General features: G+C 40.4%; 1 protein-coding gene across 1 annotated transcript in view; it reads left to right on the top strand.

The window, feature by feature from the left end:
• Positions 1–22,550, top strand: part of cdh7a (cadherin 7a) — a 53,988-nt gene extending 31,438 nt beyond the window's left edge. Inside the window, exons 8-12 of the mRNA XM_056743644.1 lie at positions 210–346; positions 5,234–5,355; positions 11,276–11,393; positions 11,579–11,830; positions 19,845–22,550. Of these exons, the coding sequence (XP_056599622.1) occupies positions 210–346; positions 5,234–5,355; positions 11,276–11,393; positions 11,579–11,830; positions 19,845–20,353 (1,138 nt within the window). The 3' untranslated portion in view covers positions 20,354–22,550. The remainder of the gene's footprint in view (positions 1–209; positions 347–5,233; positions 5,356–11,275; positions 11,394–11,578; positions 11,831–19,844) is intronic.
• The last annotated feature ends 394 nt before the right edge of the window (positions 22,551–22,944 follow it).

The raw sequence follows: 22,944 nt of genomic DNA, 5'->3' as shown, positions 1-22,944 counted from the left end.
TGTTGCCTGTAAATGAGTTGTGGACTCGGGTGTTTTTACCTTAGAGACAAATGCTTATAATTGACTAGTTCTGTGCCTGGGAGCCGCTGGAAAAGTCAGATTGCTGGCTGGGGATTCTCACTTGCAACAATAGCTTTAGGCTACATCCATAAGACTTGTTAAAAGTGAAAGCTTCTGTGTTTTGTTTTGACTGTCATGTTTTTCCACAGGTATTCGATAGATAGAAACACGGACCTGGAACGATTTTTCAACATCGAGGCAACAACAGGGGTCATCAGCACAGCGAAAGCATTAGACAGAGAAGCCAATGCTGTACACAACATCACCATCCTCGCTACTGAAAGTTGTGAGTCAATTCCTAGTCAAATAATTTCTACACTAATAGAGCTACTGTAACTCTCTGAAGGTCCCTTGGATTCTGTATCATACGGTCCTCTCCTGAAACCAAGGGTACATGAATTTGATGTATGAAAGAGATTTAATTTCCATATATGTGCCGCTGTGCTCCTTTATGTTACAGAACAAGGTCTATCTTTTGATTTGTCCTTCACAAATGAGCCATTCAGTCACATTTTTGTATTGAAAGATAGTCGGCTCACATTTCGTTTCATGTAGTGGAGCTTCGAGCAGCTGTGTTTCGCTTTCTGCAATTCAAAATTCCATTAAGAAGAAATCCTTCAAACTGCAATAAGAGATAAAATTCAAGCCACCCCCCCAATTTCCCATTGAATCTCAGTTTCCCAAGGCTAGCGGGCTTTGCTCGGCCTAACATTTAGCGTTACTTGTGCTGTTACTTGTACATGCGCTGTGAGCATGTGTCGTGTCTGTCCCGCTGTCGTACAGCTGCGAGTTCGGTACAGATGATATTTCAATCTGTGTGGACCCACGAACAGATGCCGTGCCGCCGAGGTCACTGCCATCCGTTGGCACCTCCAGAATTCATGTAGTTTGATCGAGTCTCGCCGTTATTGTAGCCGATAGCCAGAATCGCAGCTTCCTCCTCTCACACGCATGATCACCACGACCTTCATTCTGAACCACCGCAGCATTCGCACGGACAGACGTAACCATGTTGACTTGAGTGATGGAGGGGAATAATGTGTCTGTGGATATTTTCTTAACCCATATTCACAAATGTGGAGACTCCTAACCAAAGTTTACAGGTTTACTCCCTTAAACAATCAGTCTAGTGTCCGAAATGGGTTTTGGCGGAGAAGATTGAAATGTCCTTTTCTATTTGCTTGTAAGAATGAGATGGAGAACCCTTAAGTAGCTTCAAAGTCATTTGTCTTCAGGCAGTGTTAGGTAAAGAGCTAATGGCTCTGAAACTCATAAGGGAGGAAATCTCAATTTTTGAAAATGGATTTTTCTCTTATTCGGAGGGCAACGGTATTTGAAAGGGGCAGCCGACTAATGCCGCAGTACGTGCCAGGTATCTCCTTCTCCGGTCAATCATTTACAACTTATTACATTTGTGACTGCATTTAACACGCCGAATTATGATTCTGTGCCTGAAGGCATCGGATGTGACATTATAGTCATCACGAGGACAATGTGCTTAATGGTCACTGTCCGTGGCACATCGAATCTGAGGTAACTTATCGCCCGTTTTATTGTTCAGAACATTGTAAAGCTAGTTATGATACCAATCCGGAGGTGGCAGGCTGCTTGGATTTCTCTCGTACCCTAAAGTCATATTAATAGATGAATCGGTTCAAACCGAACACTGCTTTTTTTTCCACAGCTGCAACTCAGCATGTTTCCTGCAGGTGTGTAAGGTACAGAGGCAGATGGGCTCTATATATCTTTGGCTGAAGATACTGGGAGGCAAGAGGAATATATTTACTTTTGCTTAATCCTGAATAGTTTTCGGTTGACAGTTAGGCTGAATTTTGCAAGCCGTGTGAAGAGGCAACCTAGCGGAGTATATACAATAAATCACAGCGTTTTCATTGAAAATCAACTCGGAATGAGCCGGCTTATTTCCAGCCCGCTGCCCGCTGTGTTTTCACACCTGCAGAATTGATTTATTTATGCTCTCCCTCAACTCATTTGGCCGAAGACCACATTTGGTCCTCCTCGATGCCCTCACCGTCTTCCGTGCCAAAATTATGAGAAGCTGAGTGACAGGACGGCTCGCGAAAATGCATAGAGAATTTTGTTAAACCATGTCGATAAGCAAACGAGCGAGATGCTTTTAAATGCTGTTGACGTATTGATCTTGTAGCAGACAGTTTGCGTTATGAGCCTATGCGTAGAATGAGAGGATGTATTAGAAAACAGCAGTCGGCTCGCCAAAAGGAAACTAGCAGCTGTGTTTGTTCTCGTTGACTTGAGGCAGTGTGCCCTCAACAGGTGCTTGGTGTTCGCTTGTGCTTAGATAGAAGTACCATCTGAGATATCTACATTGCGTGGTTACACAACAACAATAACCCCACGCCCTCTCGCAGTCTGTTAATCTGTCGATTGCCAAGTGCGGCATCCGCTGATGGTTGGAAATATCACCCTACTGCTAAAAGCAGGAAAAATGATGTACATTAATGTACAGAACCCTCATGCATGTACATTAGCTGTAGCAGAACAGTGTTATTTATTGTTTTGTTTTGGCTTGGCACTTGCCCAATTGTGTCTGCGGCTGTTTCAGATTGAGTTGCTGATAAATGGGATGATATTGCAATTGGCTTATTTATTTTGACAGCTTTAATTTGATTCAAAGTCACATCAACTTCTGTTGCTTGTATTGCGACGGTAAGTTTCCTGTAGTCCTTTTATTGACCTTTGGACTCATGGGAACACTGAGCAAAAAATTAACAGCTAATTCAACGTTTCAATTATGAATGTTGCATCAAAAACGTTCAAAAACGCTGTATTTCCCACATACCGTGCATGTTTGTATCTCCTCTTTGCCCCGCCTCTCTGAAACGGACAATTTTTTACAAAGCTCATCTCTCTGAAAAGCGAGGTGTGCTATGATTGGCCAGTTAACCAGTACCTAGTGATTGGTTGAATACTGTAAGCGTGTGACCATATTTGGAACCTCAGGTACGATCCCAGAAATTGAACAAACATAGAAATAAATGTATAGTATAATGCAATGTATTCGCTTTGGATAAAAGCGTCTGCCAAACGCTTAAATGGAAATGGAAGAGTTTCGAAAGCTTTGTCTCTTTATTTATGAGAGGGTCAAATTGTTTCATCTTCAGATATCATTCCTGGTGCTTTGTTCCTCATTTTATCCTAAAAACAAACTATGTCAAGGGTATTTAGAGCACTTGGAGTTTAGGCAGTGTCTTGTGCTTGAGCTCCTTCATTACAAAAAGCAGCCCAATGGAGTTTCAAGGCTCGTTCAAGAATTATTACACTGAGATAAACATGTGAACTTGAGTTTCACAAAAATGAAATTCTGTCATTACTTACTCGTGACACCCATGATGCTTGCTGTAAACACAGAAAGAAGCCTGTTTCACACCGCATGAGCAAGCAGAGCAGATTTGTTTTGTGTCCATGTTAACAGTGCTCACACTTCACACAACAGCAGTGCAGCAGGAGTGATGATCTTATTTTTGCTGTGCTGCTCACTCCCAGTATATGAATAAATTCACACAGAAAAAAAGTAACAAATGCCCCAAAAATGCATCTTTGGGTCGCGTGTAAGTATATGAATGTAAGAAGACAAAAACAAAATGACAACTCTCTGTGTAGTATTGTGCAACATAAATTCAAATTATTTTAAATACACCTATAGAAGTTTGGTTTTATAATTTGAAGCAGTATTTTAAAAACTATCAGCCAATCACAGTGAAGTAACAAATGCTTGCTTAATTAAAACGTCTGCTAAATTAAAAAATTAGATCATTCTTTGCTACAGCAGTGGATGTCATTATGGCCCCTTAATTTTTTTTATTATAAATTTTTTTTTATATATATTATAAAATATTTTTTCACTAACAAAAGACAAAGCGTGGGTTGTAGTACGTTTGGCATATGGTAAATTAACTTATATATATGAAGTTAACATACATATATATTTGGGTAGTTGGCAAATTAATGTAATGTGTCCTACAGTGTGACAACTAAAATGTAGACATTTGGCAGATGCTTTCATTCAAAGCAACTTACATTGCATTATACTATAGATATATATCACAGTACGTGCAATCCCTGGGATCGAACCCACAACCTTGCCATTACTAGTGCCATGCTCTAACCTCTGAGCGACAGGAAAGCCGTGTCAATGAGTATAAATTCATAACTAAACTAAAGTAATAATAAAATAACTAAGTTTTACTAATAAGTTAATAACCAAAGTAATGCTTCGAAATGAAGAGGTGGAAGAGCGTGTGGCAATTACCAACCTCACCGCTAAATTTCATACATTGGACCTTTAAATATTTCTTCCTTCTTTTTAAAAAAGAATGACACAATAACAAGTACTATCAGTATGCAGTGATTGTATGTTATGGTTCATTTCCTAAAGGATTATTTTCAGTCGAGCCACACCCGATACACCTCGAAGATGCACAGTGTGAAATCCCACAGAGAATCTGCCGCTGCTGTAGTTTTCCTGCAGTTTTACAGGACATGTATAGCATAGCGTAAGATGTTTTCAAAGACAATTCATGCTCTTAAAAAGCACAATAAAACACCATGGAAGTAGTTCATACATTCATGACTATGTTTGAACACCTCTGAAGCCATAAGATAAATTTCACTCAAAGCTAAGTCATAGTTTCTGGTAATCTTCACCCCTGCCGCGGCTGTCAGATCAAATATAGTGCACACATCAAAGGTCATTGAAGTGTCTGAGAACGTCATCCCTGCACTATATACACAGTTCTGCTCCTTTTGTGTGTGTATGAGTGCTTCACAAAACAAAAATAACAGCATATATCTTTTGAATGAGATGATTGAATAAAGACAGAAATGTTTGGGTGAACACATTTTTTAAAACTGTAATATTAAAGGAACAGTTCACCCCAAAAAGTCAATTCTTTCATCTTTCACTCACCCTCGAGTTGTTCCAAATTTCTTTGTTCTGATGAACACATTGGCTACCAAAATAGGAAAAATGACAACGGTAGTCAAAGACATTTATACAGATTTGGAACAACTTGAGAGTGAGTAAATGATGGGCGAATTTCTATGTTGGGTGAACTGTTCCTTTAAAAGAAACCTTGTAGGAAAGACTCGATCACATATTTAAATAAATGTTTTGGTTTCTCTGTGATTTCAGTGGATCCATCACAGGTTGGAAAAGGAGTGGTTCTGATCACAGTGATGGACATCAATGACAACGCTCCAGTCTTTGCCATCGAGTACGAAACCTACCTGTGTGAAAGCGCTGGACCAGGACAGGTACAAAACCTCTTTAAGCTGTAACCTACAGTAAAGCCTTTTATATCAAATATGAAATGTGCTATATGCAAATTTGCGTACTCATTTTTGTTTAGAATAACTGCTAATAGACAATTTGTCCTGCACTGTTCTGCAGTGTAGGGTTTGAACCAACGTGCAAATACTATTTCATTGAATTAATCTTGATTGTATGAGCCTTGGATATCTATTATATCCTCCATCACAAAATTCAACAAGAAAGATCTGGACAGTGATGCTGATTTGTAGAGCTCAGTGAGACCCAGATGGACAAAATGACAGCAACAGGATTCTTGTGGCTTTCTGCTGCATATCACTCTAATCAGGGGATCAAAACATTGTGCGCTCATGTGGAAAAAGCCTTCCACTCATGCAAATGAGACAGAGGGGACCGTGGCATGAAATTGGTTTGTTGGGTGGCGTGGCGTTGTGTCAAGTAGGCAGTATGAGGTCCAGCAGCGGCCAATTGCAGAACGCTCACAAACAAACAGTTTAGTCGCCGTAAATTCCTCAGCATGCGCAGATGCAGAATTCTCTGAATGTTTGTCAGAATGCCATTACCAAGATGAATGTACTTAATATTGTATGACTGCATGGTGGAACTTTTTCTGTCCTAATGGGAATGTTGAAAGTCGCTGACTGATTTTGTAACACGAGGCTAAATTGATCTTGAAAGTTCTTTCAATGTAAATGATTTTCTCTATGAAAGCAAATTTAATACGGTATGCCATTGCTCATTTACGTAATCGGTTCATTTACATCTTATGACAGACGACGTGTGTTTAGTATAGAATTAATAGTCATACTTTGGCGGAGCCGTTTGAAATTTCTCCTCATTACTTTACAATGTTATTATTAGTGCGTCTGAAATTGACTTGATCTAATCAGTTATTTTGGGAGCAGCGAAAGGATAATAAAAGATGTTTTTCTTTTTTCCTTCAAAAAAATAACGTCTCCCACAAGAGCCCTCGAAACAAAGAGAGAACAAAACAAGGCTGCAGGGTCTACTGAGCATGAGATACAATCCCCCGTTGGAGCATCATTGTCTGCGCCATAACAATTAGTCCTGGCCTGCCGTGTCCCAAAGTCACAGTGAATCATGTTTGTTTTGCCTAACTGAAAGGTGCCGATGGTCTCCTTTCACCAATACTATCTCGGCCTTGAAACGCATTACCGGAGTCCCTTAAGACACCGTATGTGTTTTGGACACCCCAGACTTCCATCACTAAGTTTCAAAGGCCTCTCTTATATTAGAGGCTAAATTACTTTCTCGCCTCTCCGAGGAACAGTGGATTGGTCTCTCCTTCTCTGAATAGAGTTGAAAGCTCCTGTATGTTTTCATAATCATTTTGCATCCCCAGTGACTCACGCTCGCTTCTGTATCTTTAAACACAGGGCCACTCGAGCGATAGTCAGACGGCGTCTCAATAACGTGCATCTCTCCTGCGAGTCTTAGCGCGGCGAATCTGTGCTTATCGCAGCCCTTAAACCTCTGTACCTACAGCAGAGAGGCTCTCAGACGTCCCAGAGTGCTTTCTGAATCTGTAAGTCAGAGCCTTTGAATGAGGTGTTCCTAGAGCTGTTAGACGAGGAATTTTGATCAGATGGATGTTTGCCGCGAGACACAATATCATCAACAAACAGCTATGACACTTTCACGTTCTTTTTCACATCTGCGCCTCGCAAAACAGTTGCGACCGTTGTTTGCGTCTGAGAGAAAATAAGCTCTTTTCCCTCAGACCTGTTGTTACATTGTCTGCGAGCGTATCTCCACATCGTTGTTTCATACGCCTCATCTGCACATTTGTATATTTAGAGCTTCACACCTGCTGCATGAAGATGACGGTCTTTCCGAAAGCGTATAGAGCCTGTGAATGAATGTGAATGAACTCCGCCGAATTTCTTGGTTAGAGAAAACGAATTGTGTAGAGGTTTTAGTGAAAATTATATAGTTAAAGGGATAGTTCACCCAAAAAATTCTGTCATCATTTACTCACCCTGTTGACAATTATGCAGAACACAAAAGAAGATATTTTAAAGAATGTTTGTAACTGAACAGCTGTCGAACCCATCCTCTATTGTATGGACTCAAAACCAATGCAAATGAATGGGTGCCGCCCAGTGGTGTAGTCGGGGTCATACGCACGCATATGCTGTATGCTTATGCTTGCTGTATGCTGCTTTTGTGGTTGCTTTACCTTTAACCGTATCGCGTTCACATTTCAGTCATACAATTGGTGCATTTCTTAAGAAAATTCTTGAGACCCCACCTCCGACAACCAACCCAAGCGCATCATCTTCAGTGTTGGCACCTCGCCTGTGAGGAGCTCATAATATTGATTAAACTGCTCACTTTTAGTCAAAGCTGGTTTAAAGGGCGCTCACCGGCAGTGGTACCTCTCATCTGGCATTGACACTGAATTCACGGGTTCTCTTGCGCTGCTTTATCTCTTTACGATATTGCCGTGCATCGCAAATCTTTGGTATCTGTCGCAACTTTTAATACTAATTTTCTTTAAATGACACATGATGAAATGAAACAAAGCACTTACATAGCCCTACTGTTTAAAGTCAGAATCCTTACATTTTCTATGTATCCTCGTTCCCATTAAAGTCATTGTGAACCTACTTGTTACGTTTATTCTACATTTAAAATAATGTAGTCTGTTTTTACCATAGCCTTAACTTCATACATTAATATCTTCCCCTTAAATTATTAACAAGTATTAACACTGAGATCGCAGTGATGACAAAGTTACATCTCTGTAAAATCTTGCATGTTTCTACGTATTCTTGTATATGTGTATGTGATGCGTTACAAAGATATGATGCTTCGTAAAAAATATTGTATTTAGGTCGACAGTACTGGCATAGACCAGTTTTTTCCAACCTTATTTTTTTCCAATTCTATAAGTTCATATTCAAAGCATAAGTGAAGAATAATGCATAAATATTTAACTGAAATAATTGTCATATATTACTAGAAAAACAAATCAAACAAACACACTGACCCCTGTCTTTTGGCCATGTGTGGTTGGGGTATATCGTTGTATAGTACAGTACACCACTTTTTTTGTCAGGACTACACCACTGGTGCCACCGTTGTTCGGTTACCAAGATTCTCCAAAATATCTTCTTTTGTGTGTAGCGGAAATAGGAAAGGTCGCAAACAGGTTTGAGATGACAAGAGGGTGAGTCAATAATGACAGAATTTTCACTTTTGGATGAACCATCCCTTTACTGTAAATAGTTTAGTTCATATTAAGTACATGTTTCTCAGAATCATATAGATGACCTCACTAATCGACTAGTCGACCATCGTGACCTATCCCATATAGGTCGGGGTGATGTGAAATTTCCGCAACATTGCATCCGTGTTTAAAACAGATGGCTTTTCGAAAGAGGTCCCCAGATCCCCATCCAACAAGTGCCTGTAATGGGGTCGCACAAAACGCGTGTCTTCAGCTTTTCAGCTCAGAGCTTTTTCCTCAATGCCCTTGCTTTCTCTTTTGTTCCTAATATGACTTTTCGAATTTAATAGAAGCTTAATACGAATGGAAGCTGCGGTCTCTAAATGAGCCAGATGATTTGTTACAGGTGATTTAGCAGATTAGATTATGAGGAGTGAGTGTTTTCCCAGGGGTTCTTTATCTCTTTAAGGTCGTCTATATTCTGCCTCGTGTCTTTGTGCCTCAGAGACGCGGTCAGCAGTGGCAGCCTGACAAACCGCTGCTTTACAGAGCCAGCTCGCTACCGTGAACATTCCTCTATTGCTTTTACAAGCTCGGACGGCACAGGAGAGATTCTTGCCCTCCAGCCAAATTTTACTTGCAAAGGAGAGCAAAAATCAACACGTGAGGCACTTTTTGGCCACACATGAGTCGTTCGGTACTTGTTAATGCAGCGATAATGATCGGCTTTCCATGTCTTCAGGGTCGGTAAATGCAAAATGAGGTTTTGTTTAAAACCTCAGATACTCTGACTTGGCAAGACGTTCCGTTGGTTTTAAATAAACCAGTTGCATTGTTGATTTTATCAATACACTCTACATTCATCCTAATGGACCATCTGTAATTAATTTTGTCGCGGTTTACTGTAATCTGCGCTGAAGGAACATTCTGCGCCGGGATGCACAGAGTTTTACGATTTCAAAAATATTTACACACAAATGATAAATCCCTCGTAGTTCCCATTGCCAAATAATCACTTAGTGTAAGTGGGGGAGGTGACGTTAAATAAAATAACCGAGAGGAGAATTATAGCGCTGAAAAGCTCCTGCTTAGCACAAGGTCACAGTGTTCCAGGCGACGATGCTAATAGAGTCTGTTAGCCGCCGCTTCGGCGCATTTGCTCCTTCTCGGCCGGTGCAATGGGGTTTTAGGAGATTTTTCAAGCAGATTGAGTTTGTGCTGACTGTAGCCTGACGCTAGGGAAGAGCTGTGCACACAGTATTTAACCCAGCCAAAGCCCACAGATTAGGCCACAAAAGTGTGTCAGGAGAATCTTCTTAGTGTACCACCTGATGGGTCACCCTGATATTCATCGCGAAAACGCAGCACTTTGCCATGCTTTGCGGGGTTCGGTCCAGCTTTATGCCGGGATGGCCTTCTACTTTACTAAATCCCCGGATACCGTGTAAGCGTTGTCCATCGCAGATAGATAGCTTAGCGACTTATTATATCCCCGGATGTTGTTTTCAGCACGGTTTCAGATCTTAATGCGCAATTTGACATTATGAAATGTGTGTTTTTCTCCAAGTTCACCCCCTTCGAATTCAGTCAATCGCTTAAATCCATTAAAGTCCTTTGTTTTGCATGAAATATTCAGGTTTACCTATAATATGAAATATTCATCGCTTAACTGACACTGCGGCGGTTTGAGCGAGAGATCTGTGGGTTGTTTTGTCATGAGTTGAGGTATTGCTGTAGGATGAGCCGGGACAGTTGTAAGACTTTGTGTGTTGTCGTCATTTGTGTTGATGTTTGACATGTAAACACGTTATGGTGCGGATTGTCTTTCTAGAAATGTTGAGTTTCAAAAAACAAACCTGACAAGGTTTCAAGAAGTTTCGCCTTCTATTTTAGGCTGTTGTTGCAATGCCTGTCACTATCGCTTAAAACTTTGTGTTTTCTGCCATAAAATGACAATAAATATCTATAGGCTATATCATATATAGCATGTATATAAATATGTAGCATATACAAAGGTGGAAGAAATTAAAAGCCCATTTCTAGATGTATTGTGGCCATTTCACTTCATTGTCTGTTGAATTTCAACAAAATCAAACCTCAGGACGGACAAAGTCATCCAACAGCAATGTGAAAGACTGACACCATGATAAAATAACTCTTGTATTACTTTAAAGTGAAAATATTCACTTTTTTATTCATTTCTATCAACTTTTTAACTAACTAACATTTCTATGCAATATTTGAGGTCTGAAAAAATACAGAGCATATTTTCTGTTATTTTGACCTGTTTCTCCAGTTTTCATTTTCTGCAAATATATGGAAACAGAAACAAGATTTTTTTTTAATTTGGGAGAAATATTGTTTGTACATCACAGAATGAATCAAACATTTTACCTAATCACGTTCCTATAAATAGTCAATTTAATTTAATTTTGGAATGGTCTCTTAATTTTTTCCATGGCTGTACATGTATCGTTTAGCTCAGGTATAGCATGGGTTCGGTTTCCAGTTGACAGAAACGCTAATAAACGATAAATCTGGAACGCAGTTGGATAAAAGCATATGCCAAATAGATAACTGTAATGCAAATAAGAATAAACAAATGACATCATGGCTATAGCTTGTCCCCATTTTATGAAACTACTAACCCATGTTATAATAATTCTGTATTCATGTCCCCGTTCTTTATTTCTTTTTTGACATCGTCTCAGGTCATTGAAACCATAAGTGCAGTGGATAAAGATGAACCGCCCAGCGGGCATCGCTTCTTCTTCTCTCTCACTGCAGAGACAGCTGGGAACATGAACTTCACTCTCAGAGACAATAAAGGTACGTGATTTCATTAAGACAGTAAGAGTTTATAGCGGAGCCTTGAAACTCGTAATAAGATTGAGCATAGCTGTCATTCTGTCTATTCACAGGAGTCATTTTACATATTTTCGCTCAATTCACTCCGTATTACCTTCCGTGTGAACTCATGTACGTGTATCTATCTTCCGCTCTTCTTTTACTAGATAATACTGCTTCTATCCTAACCAAGCGGAGTGGTTTTCAGAGGAGGGAACAGTCTATGTATCGACTGCCTGTGTTGATCGTAGACAGTGGCACCCCGGCCCTGAGCAGCACTAACACGCTGTCTATACGAGTCTGTGACTGTGACTCTGATGGGACCCCCCAGTCGTGTGGTACTGAGGCCTTCATGCTATCAGCGGGTCTTAGTACCGGAGCTCTCGTCGCCATCCTGGCCTGCATCATCACCCTGCTTGGTAGGAGATCAATTTTTAGTCGACACAAAACATTGCAGTAAATATAGCAGTTGAAACAAGTTGTGTCACAGTGCTGGTTTTCTGTGGTTTGACTTTGTCCACCTCCTTTTGCTATTAAAAGCCTTTTGCTATTAAATGTATTTTAGACTGAAACTGAATATTCTACACACAGTATTGGTTAATATTTTATTTCCGCACCCATTTTTTCATTTGTTTTAACCACTGATTTATTTTATTTTTTTAAACGTTATGAAAATAATGTGCAATGATAATGCAAAATAAAACCTCGGCCATTTATTAAAGGGATAGTAAACCCCCCTCAAATAATGACATCATTTATATGCAAACTGTATGAATCTTTCATCTATGAAACACAAAGGAAGATATTTTGAGAAAAGTCTCTGTGGTTTTGTGTCAATGGGGGCCAGTGTTGTTTGGTTACCAAAATTCTTCTTTTGTAATATGCTGAAGAAAGAAATTCATACAGATTTTGAATGACGTGAGGGTGAGTAAAAAACAAAAGTTGTTGTTTCATTTTTGGGTGAACTATGCCTTTAAGAGAGGAAATGGGTAAATTGATTAGGTGAAATGGGTGATTTCCATCAATCTTGAAACTTGGTTTCTAAATACAACTTAATCAAAGGATATTTGTTCAATCGGTGTGCTGTTGCTTTCCGATTGTTTTTTAAAAGCGTTATTTCTTGTCCTGACATTCGGCATGCAGTCGGGCTAGTGCAGGCGGGGCAGCTCTACCAACAGGGACACTGTGTGTGCCGAGAGGTCTGTTTGGCCACAGTTGACTTGTTTTCCCACTCCTGGGAGGCTGCTGGTGTCTCTGATTACAACATTTGGACTCTTATTAGTTGATTGTTTGATGACTGACCTCTATCCAATATGTACCATTCACTCGGTCTGATTGGTTGACTGGTGTGTCTTTGTGTTGATTTGTTGACCTGATGACTGCGCAGAGGGAGTGAATGCAGTCCTGATGGTTGGATTGATTTCTTGATTATGCCATTGATAGGTTGTCTCTCAGGCTTGGCCGGCGCAGTGGAGATCTGTCCGCAGACACTGCAATAGCTCGACTTTCTGACAGATGTTGCCTCTGTCTTAAATGAATTGTATTATTGGGACAAACTGTGGGAATTTGTATGTGTAATAACGTGGAACTGAGACACGGACGCTTTCATTGTTTGTCTACTTTTTTGTTTTCAGCATGCACAGATGACAAATAAGCAAGGAAAACCCTTTTTCTTTCCGCCTCCTTGGTGCTATTACAGTGAACGATGAACTAGTTCATTTGTATCTCCATAGAGACATTACGACTGTAGACATGAAGTACACCCCAGTGTAGCCGGATACGATGTTTTAATTTCACACTCCCAAAGAAACGTATTCTCTGATGTTTTTAAGCATGACTTGGTGTAACATAAAAAATCTCAAGATTCGCAACCTCATGTTCTGTTTATATACCTGGTAAGGTGCCTAAGAAGACATCATTTTTCAGCATTTGCTAAAGATTCTGTATTTAAAGGTGCTGTTTGTGATATTTAGGAGGATCTATAGAAAGAAATGCAATATAATATACATAACAACGTCTTCAGAAGTGTATAAAGACCAGACATAATGAAGCGCTATGTTTAACTCATTCGCCGCCAGCCTCTTTAAAAAAAAGTTTTTTTTTTCAGCCTACGCCAGCTTTTTTTTTATTTTCACCCAAATTTAATGGCTCACAGTAAATTTTTTGAAAAGAATATATGGACAAACAATATGTCAAATGAAAGAACAGAGTCTCAGATTTCAAACAAAAGAAACCTTATTCTTCTATCTTCATTTGTGCGTTTTTTGTCACAGATTCCGCCCAGACTCCACTCAGAACAATCATTAAAAACCACTAAAACATATACGTTCTAGGTTCTGGGATTCTGTACTTTTTCCCAAAGGTGTGTAATAGCGCCGCCTGCTGTACAACAGTAGTAACACGGATTGCTGTAAAAACTCGTCTTTGGCGGGGAAGCGTTCTTTTTTAAATGACGAGATAACTCTTCAATGGTGGTGAAAGAGCTAATTACCTTGAATGAGGTATTTCTATCTACATACACCGCACGGCCCCATACATCAATTCGCAACCTCATGACTAGATGCCGCTAAAATCTCCACATTACTCCTTTAAGATGCTTGTTTTCCCAAATCACAAACAAACAAATTTGTGTATGTCATTTATGTAGAAGCATAACAACATGGTTTGATACTTTAGTAGATTCATGAACTGACTATGTAGTTTATGTTATAAACTTTGTTGTCATATGAAAATAGTATGAAGTGTTATAAATTAGTTCACACCATCTTTGTATTATTACTTTCATCTGAACACAGTTTGGAAATGTTATGGTAGTGCACATAATTCACATCAAACTGGTTATACATTTTGTTTTATAGGGACAGTTTCAGTGGCAACAACATAAACAAACATTATGTGGCCCAAACATAACTTCCGGTAGACCTCTGCAAAGAATCTATAACTGTTGAGTAGTTTTCATTTAATGCAGTGCATTTAAAATAAAATGTTCATGTATATGAACATTGATGTAAAATAAATATAATATAAATTATTATATTACCAGCCACTAGCCAAACCGATAACCAAACACAGACCAGAAGTTAACTTCGTGCCAGGCGTGTACGTCTATACTTTAAATCTGTATTAAATTTCATTTTTACCACCCAGAATAATTAAAATAATTTATTTAAAAAAACATGGGGGTCTTAGAGTTTTTAGCTTACCCCTCTGAAGTCTGTCAAATTGGAAAGTAAAGGAGTTGGGAAGTATTTGAAAATATGGAGTACTCTGTATAGCTCAGAAAGGTCTATATTAGTTAGTCAGTCAGTCATTTAGCCAATCTTTTAATGGCTTTCATCATGGCTGGATGGCTTAGAAAGAAGCAGCTCACTAGATTTTGGAACAGAGCTGCAGTAAACAGAGTCTGAAGTGAAAGAGACCTATTTGTCAGATATGGTGACCCATACCCGAAATGTGACCTCTGCATTTAACCCATCCGATGAGTCGTGAACACATGCACAGCAAGTGGTGAACACACGTACACCTGGAGCAATGGCCAGCTATCACTGCATTGCCCGGGGAGCAAGGTGCTCAAGGGATGATACATACAGTCAATGCCCGCCGGCCCTGAGAATCGAACCGGCATCCTTCTGATCATGAGTTTGAATCTCTAACCATTAGGCTCCGACTGCATTGTTATGTAACTACATTGTTTTCTATCAGAGTAAAGGAAAGAAGAGAGCATCTGTCTGTGGCACTGAAAGCTCATGTTCTGTCCTAATTAAGATCGACAGGCCTGTGAGAAATTTCATCCTAACCAAACCTCACAGTTTGAGGCCAACAGTACAAGAACTCCCTCCTCGTGTGTTGATTGATCACTGACTCTTAAGGATTTACCATCTAAATGCGAGCTCGGCTAACTTGTTAACAGCTTTAACCGACGTGAAATAGTCATCCCTGTGGTTTGCAGCGGCGCTGGATCCTCCACCCCGCCCCTCTCCTTCTAAACTACAAGAGTTGGATTAAACCACTGCTCTGCCTGATCTGAGCAATGCAGTTATTTTGGGCAAGAAAGCCCGGCCCCAGGGGCTCAAGGGCTGCTCACTCATGGTTGCGGGGAGGAGGAGAACGATGAAAACGGCATCAGAGGAGGAGAGCTGTGCGGGGAAAGAGATGGTTATTTTTCTGCTTTTATCTTTTTCCGGAGTAATGAATCAACAAGCTTTCTGCCTGCCATCGCTTCAGCTATCAAAGCAACACGCATCCAAACCTGCCAGATGCTGAACGATACACAAGCTCATGTCTGTTTTGAGTGTTTTTTTGCGTATACGTTTCCATTTTACGTGACGACCTACAAAATCACCCAACGACACACAAAACGGTTTATCTATTAAATCGTGCATGTTTTTTATAGTGTCATTAGAGTCGTGATCCTAAAAGCTTGAAAATTTGAGTTGAGTAGAATCCAGCCAGGCTTTTGTAGTAAACTAATGAGGTAACGGTGCTACGCATCACACATTTCTGGAGCGCGTGTCACATGATGACGGTTCTGATGGAAACCTTCTCATTAGCACTCCACAGTCTGTGGAAGAGAAATGAAGTAAGATCAGGTATGCCCGGAGCACGCTGACACGTTCGTACCCACAGGTCACATTTCGCAAGACTGACATCACTGCTCAGCCAATCAGTCGTCCTCTCTTCCGGGCGCTCTTCTCAGTGGCCTCTGACAGCGCGAGCGGACGGTAGTCGGTAATACTTATGGGGACCCTTAAGGCGATGTGGTACGCTGTTGCGTCAGCCAGAATAAATCCAATTTTATCTGGTAGATAATGTCGCCGCTGCGATAACGCGGGACAGACAGGTGTCATAAAGTACAAACACCTTGTGTTGGGCAGTGGCATAAATGTCAACAGGCAGATAAATCCGAGTATTGCGGGTATATCTTGATTAGTCTTCACTGCCCGCGGCTATTGGCAGCGCCTGAGATATGTGAAGGGAACGTGTGAGCGAGAGAGTGAGAGAAAGTGCATGGGAGCGAGTGAGAAAAAGAAGGGCAGTGACTACTAGATTATGCACTGCCCTTCTCTCATTTTTAAGAGGTCGATGGGAACCGGGCCCCCACAAAATATCCCACTTGTTGTTTAATTGATTCTGGATGACGGATTGTTTTCTCAATCCAATTACTGCAAATTGAGGATAATGTTAAATTGATCTGCTGCTCCCGTTGAACATCCATCTTGTGTCAAAACCGCACCGAGGCTAAATCAAGCCTTAAAGTGGGTGCAGTCTGTAACAGTTAAGACTTAAGACTCTGCATTAGATCTATATAACTCCTCTTAATGGTATAACGGTGGCTCAGAAAATCAAACCTTACATCTTTAAAGAGCTGTTTTGATTGCCAAGTGGCAGGCGCGTACGCGTCTACTGCAATAAAACAATGCTTCATGCAGAATTAGCTTTCAGCGTAATAGGCGTGTCAGCGTTAAACTTCAACTTTGATTTTAAAAGAGAGATTCACGCCTTTCGGCTCGCGAGCAAACGCCTCGTCTTTGTCCTAGAAAAGCTTAAGCGATGAAAAGCAACAAGCACAGTGTGTGCATGCATATATTTTTACTTTTGTGAAGCGCAAAAGTTGTTTTCTGGACGCTTCTATACAATGAAAGCGAATGGAGACCAAGGGCTGTCATGCTGGAAAAAAAGAATGAAAAGCACAGCATGAAAGTAATCCATATGACTTGTTTTCATATGATTTATATGTGAGAAGCAATCTGAAGTACTTTCAGACAGCCGTAGTCACCATCGTTTCATAGTATATAAATAAATAGCTTGTGCATTTTGCTGTAAATAACTCATTTCGCGTTCCAGGTTTATTTTTAAAAACATTCTTGGATGAATTTTTGAATGTTCATCTTTTATTCACTCCTTGACACTCTCATGTAAGAAATGCTGCGCTTGAATGCAAGGTGGATGTTGGCTTTGGTTTTGTTTGTATCCTTCTTGGTGTGTATGTGTGTGTGTTTGTGTGTATACTGTGATTATGACTGCACACGTGCAGCCGCTGCCTCGTCGGCCCACTCGCCCAGCTTGTCTGCCCCTGCGAAACGACACCAGGCCCGAGGATGAAGTATGAGGCTTTGGCACCATATTTCACACTCGCTGTGGCAGGCCTGAAGGATGGATCATTAGACGTTTGCCTCCCTTTCCCCCCACTCTATCTTTCTCTCTCTCACTTCAGTCTGCTCCCACTTACACCTCCTCTTTCTCTCTCCTTCACTTCATCAGCTCCCCTTGAGCTTGATTTGGCAGCCAAATACACATATGCGGTATCTACACACAGAAAGATAGACTCCCGTGGGAGGACTGTGTTGTGGCTGTACTGTAAGTTCCTGTGCATTCATGGGTCTGAGAGCGGCAACAGTGAATTGCTTTTGCATTTTTGCATGAAAACAGATTTATTTCCCTTTTTTGTGCATGCGTCTTGCCGCGTTCTTCTTTTCTTCCCTTTTTCTCAATTTACTGAAAGAAACCGTCCATATATTTCATGAAATATCTCTGCCGCATTATGTTTTTGATCTGCGGTTTGAATCGAAGAGGCTTGCGTCTTTGTGCTGTTAGGGCAGGGTGATGTTTTCTGACCGACATAATCCGGTCTTCATTTTACATGTACAGAAGGCATATGCTGAAAGGATTTAGTGCTGTTTTTTTCCAGAATAGGCTGCTTGTGTTGGGGGGTGTGGAGGGAGGAAGTGTCCATTAAAGCACCATATTTACAGCACATACAGTACATCGTAGTAAATCGTCCCGTTCATGCGTCTGTGTTTTTATCTCAGTTTATATCCGCAAAATAGCAGAAGACAGAATGTAAAATCTGAACAGTACGTGTGTCAGTGTGGGGAGGTCTTACGGTTAATAACCGTTGTAAACAAACAAACAGACAGGAGAAGATAAAATCAGACCGTAACTCCTTTAACACCTCGAGCTCCCAAGATCACGTCCCGTGATGAAACGCCTCCTGCTCTGAGTTTGTCAGCATTGTTATTAAAACCACTACAGCACAATTTGATGAACTTATTGATGAAACTAATGTACCACATCTGCCCTAATTGAACTGCAGAGATAATTCAGGTTATCTTTCATGTTGTACGTAGATGTGTCAGGCCTTGAGGCTAACAGAAATGTTCTGTCAAGTGGAAAACAATGAGAAAGTTGCATTTTTGTGAGGTGTCAAATGCTGTTGAGATATTGTCACGCTCAATCTGATTGCAAATGTTTTACTGTACGTCTTTTCTTATCCTGGGAAGAAGGAAGGTAAATAGACTGCTAGAGAAAATCTGTTGTTTCTGCACCACTTGTGTCACCAAACAATTTTTTTTATTTAAACACTGCCACAACCCAGAAAGCATGATGTCTCCAAGTAATAATAACTGATGCTAAAATTGCAATGGCATTGCTGTGTATTGCTATTCATATACATTTTCAATTAAAGCTACAATCTGTAACTTTGTTTAAAGGTAAACAAAAATAATGAAATTTAGTATTGAAAGCTTCTCAAACTTACTCATAAGATTTCTTAGGAAATGTAAGTTTGATGTAATTTCACTTTAACACCCGTAAAGATTAGGACTGGCTCAATATTTGGAATATCTATTAGCTTGGGGGGGTTATAAATGAACATTCCTATTAGTCCAATTAATCTTGATTCAAAATATAAAAAACAAGTCAAGGGAGGCAGAGAGACAATTTTCAGGTGCAATACCACCAACTACTATGTCAGTGTTACGCATATACTAGTGCTGAATTGTGATATTAACATGTGTAATATTAACATGATATCAATAATCATGGTTATTGTAAATATGGGTATAATGTGACATCCCTATTACAGATTGGTACATAGTTGTATGTTTTAAACACAGATGGTGATAGAAGCCGAAAATTATATATTGCAGCTTTAAACAATTATTTAAAGTCACCATGAAACAGAAGTTGTGATTGTGTTGTATTTCCACATTTTGACAGATTTCTAAGTGAAACTGCTTCTGAAATCACTTTATTTCACCCTTACCTAATTGATTGGATCATTTAACAGTTGCATCACGTTGAATGTTGCTAACAAAATGGAGGCAGACATGAATGCCAGTTTACAGTCTGATACACCACTGGTACCCATTGGACAGTCAGTACAGTCCTACCCTTTTTTTCTGGGTATAACGTCATGAAGAGAAGTGCTGAAGGGGAACTTGATATTTTTGATTAAAGATAACAAGTGCAAATGCATATAAAATACGATTTAATGAAGACTGAAACACTGTGTAAACTTTTTTAACTTTAATTTCATAGTGACATTTGAATCATATTGTTTAATTCTCATGCAAATGTGTCTGGTTGCACTTACGAGGTCTTGTTTGCTTGTTTTGACTAACACAAATCGGTTCTGCTGTCATTGTTTCACAGTGCTTGTGCTGCTGATCGTGACGATGAGGAGAAGGAAGAAGGAGCCTCTGATCCTGGACGAAGACCGGGATGTGCGGGAGAACATCGTGCGCTACGACGACGAGGGCGGGGGAGAGGAAGACACGGAGGCCTTTGACATGGTGGCTTTGAGAAACCTCAACGTTGTGAGGGACAGCAAAAGCCGCAGAGACGTCACCCCCGAGGTACCGACCCTGTACTGCTCCCGTCCTCCCCCTTATAAAATCACCCCCGACAACGGAATCTTCCGGGAGTTTATATGGGACCGTCTAAAGGACGCCGACGTGGATCCCTCGGCTCCTCCCTACGATTCCCTGCAGACATATGCTTTCGAGGGCAGTGGCTCGGTGGCCGAGTCCCTCAGCTCCCTGGACTCCCTGAGCACAGACTCGGAGCAGAACTACGACTATCTGAGCGACTGGGGGCCTCGCTTCAGGAAACTGGCTGACCTGTACGGCCACGGCGACAGCAGCAATATATTCTCCTCCTAGCTGGGATTAAAATTCCTGCCAAGGTCTGCTCAATCAAGGGCATAATGGAAATGAACAATGATCAAGAGAGAACCACTGACTCATTGATGCTTGAAAGAGGAGAGCGGAAAAAAGAAGGGAACAGTCAATCGGCGGGGGGAGGGATATATCTGCAGAGAGCAGCGGTTTTGATAAAGAACAGACATTGGAGATTCAACTTTGAAGCACTTCTATTTAAAATTGCAGTTAGATGCCAAGTCTAGACTTGTGGTGTGGTCTCATATGCTTTAAGAGAGGTCTTCAGCCCAAGAGAATAATGGACCGTGGTCTGCGGGGCCACATGAGATGGTCCAGGAATTTCAATCGTGTTGAAGAGACATTGGAAGTGCTGTCCTCGTGCTTATAAATCAGCCATACGGCACTGATGCTTGAAATATCAATGTTTCCGTTCCATCACATGTTTCTATAACTCGCAGGTTCTTTCGAAAAAAACTAATCGATATGAATTGAACAACCAATATCTTTTCCAAGCATATTACATAGTGAGAAACTGCAAATGTTGCTTTGTAAAGTATCCTTTATGCATAGCTTCACATGTGTTATTTGGCCTTAGTTACATACGTACAACGTTTCGGCCACCACGACGGCTGAAACATCCTGCAATTACGCTGACCAAGATACCAAAAGTCAAACCCGAAGTGAATAGGCTATGAAGTATTGAGCAGGACAGAGCCAAGCGGATTGAATCATTGAAAATGTATAGTACTTGCCTTTCCGTTGAGGCTGTCAACCTGAGTTATTCTGAGATGTTATTTTGTAAGTTTGTAGAGAGAACCCTTATGGCAACGAGGGCTTGAAAGGAAGTCTTTTGTATCAAGCCTCTTTTTCTGAAAACCTTAAAGGGGCGACATGTTTTTGTAGTGCTCTATGCTGTCCTGTGTACAGTTTTTGCAGTGGTTCTTGCTGAATGTTGTGAGAGCTGTTTTATTTTATTTCAGTTTATTTTCAAGCTGGTCTATTGTTGATATATGAGTGAGTTCGGGTAGCTGTAAAGGAAAAAAGAATGTAAAGAAGCTATCCTAAATAATAATAACTGGTGATGTGTGAACCAGTGTATAAGGACAACGCAGAACTTCATACAGTATATTCAATGTTTAGCTGTTGTGCGACAGGTTATTATGATTTTCAATTGTAACGATATAAAATGACAGTAACAGTCTATGGTATTATTCACATGCTGGGAAGGAATTTTGTACAGATTTTTGTAATAAAGCAAATTGCAGCACACAGCTTCGTGTGACACGTTCCTTTCATTCAGCATATTTTGATCTGTGTTCAATCTGGAGATCTTAATGGTGAATTGGCTGCATTTGTTTGTGAAACGGGGTGGTTTGCCCAGACATGATGTGTAATCAAGGCTAGCATAGAGAGCCAACAGGGCCTTGAGTTTGATGAATGACACAAGGCTTGTCAGAGCATTAAAAAGGCCTCGGCTAAATTAGCCTTTGAGGGACAAGATTGATGATTCTGTTAGAGAAAGCAAACATGCATCCAGAAATACGATCGCATTGTAAACATGGGCGGACGCGGCGTGCGACATTACGGTTGGAATTGAGGCTTAGCCTATAAATTGTCACGCCCAGGCCAGTTAGATTGAGCATGCTCGAACCAAACCTGGTCTCTCTTTCTTGCACAGCTTGATGTGTTTGGAAGGCAATCTTTCCCCAAAACTCCTGTTGCAGCTCAGCCTACGCAATCACAGTGTGAGATATCTGCGATCTGTTCTGAGTCAAGAAACGATCCGTTTTGCTTTCTTCCCCGACAAATGCTGGCACTCGCACATACGCCGAAAACTGCTTTTCAGATGGTTAAAGTTTTCGGTCACGGAATTGCCAAATTTGTGTCCAAACAATTCACCAACACTTTTGAATGCTCATATTTTCACTTTGTTCGTAACACAGCATTAACAGGTGCATGGATATAATGCTTAAATTCTGTCATCATTTACTCTTGTCATTTCAAACCTTTATGATTTTCTTACTTCTGCAGAAGACAAAAGAAGATATTTTGAAGCATGTAATCATACTTTTATGTACTCCGTGGGTTTTATGCGATGATTATTTTCCCATTTTGATAACGGATTTGGTTTTTAACCATAACGATAACGTATCATTTTGTTTGTTTGGCTAAAGGTAATGGAGACTGAGAATACTGTCTGTGATCATTAGAGGGAAGCTGCTATCAGAAAGCAAATGTAATTATTTGTTAACTGGCTTGCTAAATGAAAAGTAAAAGGGCAATTGAAATCTCGTTTGACTTGGCACTAAGTAATAATAAATACAGTTTTAATTAAGCAAGTCACTGCAGCGAGCAGATAATGCAAACAAAAGAGGTTGGGGTAACCCATGTCTCTTCACAGACATGAAACATTAACATGGATCAGAGGGGACGGAATCAACTAAGCTATTTCTTTTAAGAAACGATGCGCATTCATGAGTTTACGTTACTGAACTGGTTGTTGTATGGTTTGGGATAGTGACCATTAATAAGACCTTCAAGGAAATTATCTCATAGTGCAAAGCTTGTATGATAGCTAGGCTCATTACAGCAGG

The sequence above is a fragment of the Triplophysa dalaica genome, chromosome 3, assembly GCF_015846415.1.
Source record: "Triplophysa dalaica isolate WHDGS20190420 chromosome 3, ASM1584641v1, whole genome shotgun sequence".
NCBI classification, from domain to species: Eukaryota; Metazoa; Chordata; class Actinopteri; order Cypriniformes; family Nemacheilidae; genus Triplophysa; species Triplophysa dalaica.
Note: the sequence above shows the minus strand (reverse complement) of the source record. Positions and strands in the feature narration are given on the sequence as shown.